The sequence below is a fragment of the Phragmites australis genome, chromosome 13 (genome assembly GCF_958298935.1).
Source record: "Phragmites australis chromosome 13, lpPhrAust1.1, whole genome shotgun sequence".
Classification (NCBI taxonomy): domain Eukaryota; kingdom Viridiplantae; phylum Streptophyta; class Magnoliopsida; order Poales; family Poaceae; genus Phragmites; species Phragmites australis.
The window spans coordinates 23,379,247-23,388,478 of record NC_084933.1 but is presented as its reverse complement, the minus strand read 5'-3'; the positions used below and the strand labels follow the sequence as shown (position 1 = coordinate 23,388,478).

At 48.4% G+C, this 9,232-nt stretch overlaps 1 protein-coding gene across 2 annotated transcripts; it reads right to left on the bottom strand.

Annotated features, from left to right (window-relative positions):
• Window positions 1-1,476: 1,476 nt before the first annotated feature.
• On the bottom strand, window positions 1,477-6,805 carry LOC133888379 (beta-fructofuranosidase 1-like). Of its 2 annotated transcripts, XM_062328597.1 has the most exons (7): window positions 6,362-6,805; window positions 6,174-6,182; window positions 5,126-5,988; window positions 2,927-3,088; window positions 2,559-2,794; window positions 2,379-2,466; window positions 1,477-1,822 (listed from the first exon to the last, which is right to left on the bottom strand). In XM_062328597.1, exons 1-7 carry the CDS (start codon window positions 6,768-6,770, stop codon window positions 1,619-1,621), a joined length of 1,971 nt encoding a protein of 656 aa, XP_062184581.1. In that variant the 5' UTR covers window positions 6,771-6,805; the 3' UTR covers window positions 1,477-1,618. The 2 variants fall into 2 exon arrangements, with proteins under 2 accessions (XP_062184581.1, XP_062184582.1); XM_062328598.1 differs by lacking the exon at window positions 6,362-6,805 and having other exon boundaries at window positions 6,067-6,188.
• Between the last annotated feature and the right edge of the window lie 2,427 nt (window positions 6,806-9,232).

Genomic DNA, 9,232 nt, shown 5'->3' with positions numbered 1-9,232 from the left:
GATTTTTGCTAAGTCTAGAGCTTCGGTCTTCAAGTGCCGATCTCTCTGAGCTTCTGCTTGGCTTCGTGCTTCGTGTACCCTGACTTCGTTAGCTTGTTTGAGTTCGTCCTCTTCTCCGGGGTATGCTCCCCCTTTTATATCCCATCGAGGAGGCTTGGCGTGCCCAGCAAGGAGGGCACGAGTCCCCATAAGCCATAAATGGAAAGCAACCATCATGGGGCTGCAGTTTGATGTTACGGGGGGTTGAAAATGCGTCCCCGACCGGTCTTGTCGTCATCATGCCACCTTTTAGCAGGTGCAGCAGGGGGGTCCACCGGGCAGCCACCGAGCAACCCCGTGTGCCCGCCCGGTCAGAGCAGGCCTGACACCGTTGGACGGCAGGTGATATGCCTCGAGCCCAGCGACGATATCTCCAAGGCGCGTCGGATGACACGCGATGGGACCCATCGTATTAAATGCCCCCACGCCTCCCTACCAGGCGGTGGCAGGGACTGACAGCAGGCGTGGGGGGAGTGGTTGGAAGTGACAGGCCATGCTCCCTCTTAAATGCAGCATCGGGCCTCTCACCAGTTAACACCTCACCGCTGAGCCCTTTTGGGGTCCACCGGCAAGGGGCTTCTCAGGTTCTCGAGGAACTTGAGTGCTCGGGGACTACTATTCATAGCCCCGAGCGTCCTCTCCCGGAATTGTGTCGTCTCGGGTCCTCAGGGAACTCGGGTGCTCGAGGACTACTGTTCATAGCCCCGAGCGCCCTCTCCCGGAACTGTGTCTTCTCGGGTTCTCAGTGAACTCGGGTGCTCGGAGACTACTGTTCATGGCTCCAAGCACCCCTCCCGGAACTGGGTTCTCGGGTCCTCCGGGAACTTGGGGACCACTGTACATTGCCCCGAGCACGCCTCTCCGAACTGGCTCTTCTCGGACCTCGGGGAGATAGTCCCCGAGGGAAAGCGTCACGTGTCATTCTGCTGTCCTGGCCTTGAGACTCGGAGACCCTTGGTTTCCATGTCACCGACACCCACGGAAGTAGAAGAACAAATAAACCATGTACATTCGTCCGTACTACCTAGCCTAAACATATGGACTTTGTTCAACTGACCTGGGCTGCCTCCACTTAATGTCTTTTGTAAATGAAGGATAATATTACATGCAAAGTCAAATTACACTTACTATTTTGATCAAAGGGATTATGATGAGTCTAGCCATACTATTTGAGTAGGCCACCTTGCTAGTTACTATAAAATACCAAAAAAACGTAGAATTTCATGCGATTGTAGCATACATAAAATAATAGAGATTGTAGCATACACAAAAACCATCGAGAGGTTAGTGACACACACAACTTTCAGGGTAGTGTCATACGCACAAATAACGGGTTTAGGATGACACGCGAGCAAGTCAACATACACACAAGTTTCTTTGTTATTTTGCAGGGCATGAAGATTAGTTAGTGCACTGGTAAAAGAAGCAATGAGCACATATCGATGCAAGTTATTCATTCAAAAAATTATCTTGTGCCAAAAATTGCACTCTGTCTTCCTTCTTCGTTGCCTGTTTAAGCAAACAAACCAGTACTATATTACAAATGAATTCAGGTAGACATAAATTATTGGCTGTCACTCTACTCAAGTGAACTTGAATACGGTCGGATGTAAGCTGAGTTGAGCTCCCAGATCTTGAGCGATTTTGCCGTGACGCGAACGTTTGTAGCATTGTTGAATAGGAGTACGCGGGCAGATTCGTAGATTGGTTTTGTAGGGTACACGCGCGACGTAATGCACGTCCTTCCTCCTTGAGCAAAGCTCTCAACTATGGAGTGATCAACCTACACCATAGAAGCAACAAGCAGTGTAAAAAATGAATTTATAGCCAATACTTAATGATGTGTCAGCATATGAATATGGATGCATGCTTAGGCCAACTTCAGCAAAATCAGTATCCAGTGCTACAGTACTCCGCAAAGTACTGTAGCGCTTGAAAATACACTCTGCCAAATACCTCATCCAGTGCTACAGTGCCAAACAGTGACGCTACAATGTTGCGGAGAGAGATTGTGGTCTGTATTTTGCGGGCAACTGTAGCAGCGCGTATCACTGTAGCAACACTGCTCACATCGGATGACAGTGGGCCCAGAGGGAAAAAACTCGTTAGTATTGCAGTAATACTGTAGCAGTACTGTAGCACATACTGTTCACAGAGGCTGACAGACAGGCCCAGAGAGAGAAAAAGAGGAGTAGAAGATAGGAAATGGGGTAGCTGTTAGAGATGAAAAAATAAGGGACACTGTAATAGTGATAAAGGATGCTGTAATAGTGTTTTTGATGATGAAAATTTAAGATAGCTGCTGGAGATGGCTTTATTGCCTTAGCACTTCAACTTACCAGTATTCTTACTGAAAGATTTTCCCCATTAAGTACAGGTACCAAGCTTCCGTAGATCCTCTTGACTAGATCGTTCGCCTTTGATGACCTAGAAAATGAACAAGATTTTTACAAAGCTTGATTATTTCTCATTGTCCCAGGATGGCACATACAGACGTACGGGACACGCAGTATACATACCTGAGCTCGTCTTGGCAGAAGAAAGTTTTGAGGCTGCCGTCCGTGCCCTTGGCCAGGTAGAAGTAGACGGCGATCCACTCCGACAAGTCCTCGTCGGCCAGCACGAGCAGCCCGAACGGGCCCAGCAGGCCCCGCCCCGCCGCGCCAGCGCTGGTGCTGCAGTTGTACGCCACGTCGGCCTCCATCACGCTCTCCACGGCCGACGCGTCCACCTCGAACACGGCCTCAATGTCCAGCTGCATGCGCACGACAGGAGAAAAAAAAAGGACGTCGTGCACATTGTCAGGTCGACAAGCCAAGACGGCGACATGAAAACGGTGCTCGTGCTGTGCTGCACGCGGAGCGGCGTCACTTCGTCAGTGCGTCACCTGTGTTGCCTTGCCGACGACCAGGGGCACGATCGAGCCGCGATCCAGGACGACGCCGTCGAAGCTCTTGCCCCGCATCCGGAGGTTCTCCACCTCCACCACGGGCCACTGGAGCAGGTTGCTGCCGGTCTTGGTGTCCAGGAGGACCGTCCTCGGAATTGACTGCACGTGCATGACGTGGAAAATTTTAAGGAACGAACGTGGTAAATTACTATCAAGAAGCCGGGTCAACCTTTTTGTGTGCATGCATGGTGTAAACGCTCCGGGAAAAGACAAAAAAACGAAGGACGCAATATGATGAGTTAATTAATTTTTTTGCCACTTTAGCAAACTGTGCTGCCGCACAAGCACTGTGCTGCCGCCGGCTGCCCCCTGCGCCGTCACCAGTAGCCCCCCGTAGACGTCCTCTGCGAAGGCGGACGTATCAGTGGAGGAGGGGAACCTGCCGAGGTCGACCAGCCGCGCTGCGAGGTCCCCGACGGAGGCGCAATCCCGCGCGAGCCGGACCACGAGCTGCGCGACAACGCCCTGTGAGTACCTCAGCAGCGCCATCGCGAGCTCCCGCCTCTACGGCCTCCTCCTTCTCCCCGACTCCCTGCTCCGCCACCACCTCAGACTCCTCGCCAAGACGACAGCCTCTCGAACAACTTGAACCAATTAGGTTGGACCGGCTCTAAAAAGAAATAATTATACTAAGTTGGGCTTGTAGAGGCTAGATGTGCCCCACGTCTTCAGTTTTGTGCTAGGGCCACTCAAACCAAGTGCGTACACTATACACACAGCAAGCTGGTGGATCAGCTCAGGGGATCCCGTTGATTAGTCACATAGTATTACTTGCCTACTTAATTCGAAGCAAGCCTTTGAAAAGTTCAATATAAAATTTATCGACTCACAGGAACTCAATTCTCAGCATCCATCGGTGTCAAGTAAAACACAAAATAAATGACCCATGCAAACGCACGCTACCAAGAGACATGCTAGCAGCATCCTCATTGGAGGCTCTGGCTCCCCGCTGCTACATTATACACGCTGGGCACGACGTGGCTGCGAGCTGATCCAGCGATCGCTCGGACAGCCGGAGCCAATCGGGGAAAAGCCACGGTCGCGCCCCAGAAAAACTGTTGGGTGATTCGCTTACGGCACTGCGCTTTGTCGCGCGCGGCTCCATTATTGGAAGGCCAGGAAATCCGGTCGGGCCCTGTGATGCGTACTTGCTTGCGAGGCGATCGGGACTGATCGGCTAAACAAGTCAGGTCGTGCAACTCGTTTGGATAAAAATAGTCCCTCCGTTCAGGAATAGCACGTGTTTTTAAGTTCGGTTTTTAACTAAGTTCGTTTTTTTAAGTTAAGTTTTAACTAAGATTTTTTTATATAATACATTATTTATTGCTACAAAATCTATATAGTGTGAAATTATTTTAAAATATAAATTTAGTTGTATAATTTTTAAATACTAAATATTTTTATAATTCGATTAAATATTAATCAAAATATATAAAATTTGATTTCTTTTAAATATGAATACTATTAAAAAACAGAGAAGTACCGAGGTATGGACGCCAGTCGAGGGGCAATGCGCCCGATCGAAGCAACCGTGCTTGCTCTCGTTTCCTTTTTCTTCTAGAACAGGTCAACGAGAAAGCGGCGTGCCTCACGTGGTAGGACTCAGGAGACAGTTTGTTGCAGCATGGTGCAGGGCAGCAGGGGAGGGCTATGGAGCTGTGAGAAGGCTGGGTTTGTGTCGTGTTCAGATTATCAGATAGGATAATATGGGCGGTGTAAAACAGTACAACTACTGGATCAAGCCAAGTTCATTTGAGATGTTCTTTCGTTCTTTCAGGGATTTCCAAGTTTGTCGGATCCTAATTTCCTTATCTATTTTTGAACGGAAACATGAAGATATGTACAGCAAGATTAGCAATGTGTTAAACCAATTTAATACGGATTTTCAAATTTCAAATTTCAGTAGGTCATCTTGTTTGCCGGCTAAATATTTCTAATCATACCTGTGTCTCGTTCGATGACAAGTCCACAGCCCTATCGGTGTCTGTTCAATTCGTTGTCGGAATTAAATAGCAGAGCTGTCGATATACTAAGGCGTATTGCTCATCATAGACCAACCACGATCAAGTTACGTGACCCCCATTGGCCATCATAAACCAACCCAAATCAAGTTATCTGATCAATATTGCTACGTACCTGCACGGAGGACCAGCCCTTGAGGATGTCCGCGCGCTCGCTGTCGGTCTCGCCGATCCACCCCCACAGCACGCGCCGCCGCCGGACGGGGTCGTAGAACGTCTTGGATGCGTAGAACTTGCCGTAGTCGTACCGGAGCCCGATCCCGACGTCGTTCTCCGCGTCGTCGGGCGTCCAAGTGTCGGTCTTGGCGTCGTAGGTGCCGATGGCGTTGTCGTCGTCGAGGCTGGCCTTGAGCACGTGCTTCACCCCAGGGACAGGCGCCGTGGACGTCTCGAGCCCGTCCTCGGCGGCCGGGTCCGCGGCTGCCACAGGGTAGAAGTCCACGCACTCCCACATGCCGGTGCCCTGCACGACGTGCATCAGCGTGGGCAGCGGGTCGTAGCGCACGAAGTCCTCCGTCCTGTACACCAGCGCCAGCCCGGCGTGGTCCCGGTCCTTGGACCCGATGGTGATGCGCCAAGCTGAGTCGTTCGAGTTCCGCCACGCCGTCGTCGGATCGCGGAAGTCTGTCAGCCCGATGCCCGGCGGCGGCACCAGCACCGGGTTCGCCTCCGACTTGACCCACTCCAGCAGCAGCGGGTCGGACGGGTCGGCCGGCTCGGCCAGGTTCTGCACCTGCACCGACTCCTTCGTGGAGCCGGTGTAGAGCATGACGATCCGGCCGTCCGGGAGCCGCGTTGCGGACCCGGACCAGACGCCGTTGGCGTCGTACCAGTGGTCGGGCACCATGGCGAGCGGCAGGTGCAGCCAGTGGATGAGGTCGCGCGACACGGCGTGGCCCCAGGTGATGTTGCCCCACACCGCCGAGTACGGGTTCCATTGGTAGAACAGGTGGTACCAGCCCTTGTGGTACAATGGACCTGCGGGTGGCCAGCGTGTGCAAATGAGTCACGATTAACGACATCAATACGTGAAAGCTAGCTGATGGGATCACGCACCCATTATATCATACGATTGGGTCGTGCATTAATGCGACCCATGAAATGTTAGGAACCACAAAGCATTTGTTCACGTGCGCCTTCTTGATCAGCGCCCAACAACTTACCGTTGGGATCTGGAGAAGCCACGAGAAAGATGAAGACAATCACGATGAAGCGGGCAGCGCCATGTGCACGAGACGTCCGTGACAGGAACGCAAAACGAAGTTAGAACCAGATCGAGAAAAGACGATAATATCAGAGACGTAGGTATGCAAGTTTCAGACGAGAGAATGGTGATGGCGACGCGTCTAACCGTTCATCCAATTCTTGGGGGGCTGGAAATGGAACGCCGTGCGCTGCCACGCCAGCATCACGTTGGTCCAGGCGTAGTCCCGGAGCGCGCCGCCGAGGAGCGGGGCCGTGGACTTCTCCGACACGCCCTCCACCACGCCGCGGGAGGCGGCCACCTCCATTACGCGGCCCACGGCGACGTCGCCCGCGGGCATGGCGGCCCCCTGCCCGTCGTCGTGCTGCGTCGCGAAGACCATAACCGCCGCGAGGGCGAGCAGGAGCACGGTAGAAACGACGACGGCGAGGAAAACGGTCGACGACTGTCGTTTCTGCCTTGCGCCGGCGGGGGCACGCGGAGGGTCGGTGTCCGGGAGCAGCGGCGTGTGCGTTCCCATGATGGAGACGAGAGAGAAATGGGGAGAGATGAACATTGGCGCTAGCAAGTGGTATTTATAGCCAGGCCCTCCTGATTTCAAGACAGGTGTAGTGTCTCCGTGAATCGTGATCTTTGTCGCCGATTGTTTTGGAACCCGAGTGCGGCAACCGAACGAATCGGTGAAGGAAAAGGAAACGCTGCCTCTTGGGTTGGAACACGCTATTGGCCATCCGAACGGATAGGAGGCCGAGTCAGCAACCAGGGCCCGGTTCATGTGGGTCATAGAATCAACCGATCCTTGCATGGAAAATCGTTACACTTTCAGAGAAGTCAGAACCTTTTTTTTTTTCGTTTTTGCGAGGAAGAGAATTCAGAACTTAGTGATCAAAGTGTATGTTCAGAGAGTCTGACAAAGCTAATTTACAGAGATTTTGCATAAGAGATAAATATCGCTACAGTTCAGATGGTACCTTATTTATCTTATTGACATTACATGACATACGTGAATAAGAAAATAAAACGAGTCTGCTTACTCGCTGGTCCAGATAACTGAAACGAGTCTGCACACAACCACAGATACAAAAGCAAGAAAATGACAATTGTGGAGGAAAAGAGAAACCAAAAACAGTGTCCGACGTTCGATCTATTCCCATAGTCGTATGATGATAACATTAGGTTCTCAGGCAAGCTCTTCCGCATAGGCGCGCCATGTATTAACATTATATTCCTCAAGTAGCTGGCAAGCAATTGGTGGCAGATGCTACAACTTTACCTACCATTATTTGAGCATCTAAATGATTTCAAAAGAAAAAAATTTCAACTATAAAGCTGTAGATCTTGTCGAGGACTACAATTTTCATATAGATTTTATTCTATATATCTTAAAAAATTATATCTTTTTTATACTAAGTTGGATGAGAATAAAATCTATATGAAAATTGTAGCTCTCGACGAGATCTACAACTTTGTAGTTAAAAAGTTTTTCATTTAAAGTCATTTACATATCCAAATAGTCGTTTGAAAAAATAAAAAAAAATTAACTACAAAGTTGCAGATCTCGTCGAGTGATACAATTTTTATATAAATTTAATCCTCATCCGAATTCATATGAAAAATTTATAATTTCTTTTAAAATAACCGGTTACTCATTTTCACAGACGGTTCACATAAGAAACCACCTGTAAAAATGACTTTTTACACATACGATTTCTTATATTAACCGTCTATGATAATCATCACATATTTAGAGACAGTTAATGTAAGAAACCATCAGACGGTCCATAACCACAACAGACCTCCGTTAACTACGCTGACGGTTTTCAAATGAGCCAACTGTGAAAATGCACTTTAGGTGTTTCGAAAAATAGTTTTTTATAGTGTTTGGGAAAAGAATAAAAAATGACAATGAGAGGGCTCGTAATGAGGTTAATATATAGGTTTTTTTTGGGTAACGAGGAAATGAGGGTTTTGTGCGCGCACGCATTTTGGCAATGTGGACAGGGGAGCGGGTGAGAGTGAAGCCAATGCCGCGAGCCAATTCTCTCGTAACTTGTGGACACCGCCTGCTATATATGTGACTAACATAATCCCAATTAATGGCAAAAGTTGTGTGGATATGTGATTAAACAGTGGATTTCGACGTATATACTGTATGTTGTTTCAGCTTTCAGGCAGAGGAATTGCGCAACGTAGAGTTCATTGCTTCTAAGTATCTAGCTTGTGCATAAACATGTTCCTAGCTTGAGAATTTCAATGTTAATTAATTCACACGCAATTATACCCACATAAATATAGAACTAGTTGCACACCCAATTATAGTTCGTATATATATAATTGGCCCTTGTTATATCTCTACCACTTGTACTTGTTAAGAAGAAAAACATGCATATGCATCTTACAACCACTAAACACATATTGAACATTCAAGAGAAAAATTAAATTATATCTACCAGTTTAATTAAATTGATGGCTGTCAAGTGTCGACTTGGTCAGCCTCTAGCCATAATTATGAGAGAGAAAAAAACTCATTGATGATAGCTACTCCTTACCGTGTTTCAGTGTTTTCATTTATTGATTTTTCTGTTTTTTTTATTCCCACGTGATTTGCATGATGAGGTACAAATCAATTATCAAGCAAGCTGTGTTAGTTTGACAAGCCGTCGAAAATAATCAATCCATTATGCTGACCAGAAAATTGGCCATTATCTTCTGAAGATAATTGCGTTGGAAGGTCTTCTTTTCGTAACTGTATTTTATGGTAGAGAGTCCAGGCATTCTGAAGTTGATATAAAAGATGCGACCTAATGAAATCGCCTGAAAATATTACAAGTTGCACCGTTCAGCGTATACGTCGTGCAACGGACGAGTTTGTGCTTCACTCCAAAGCAAACCGCGACGTTTATGTACCCGGCTGAATAATCCATGCGGACCAAGCAACTTTGAGAACGTGCTATACGTATACGATTGTGCTTGGCTACTTAATTTTTTGTAGGTAATTTAATCGGACACTGGTTATTT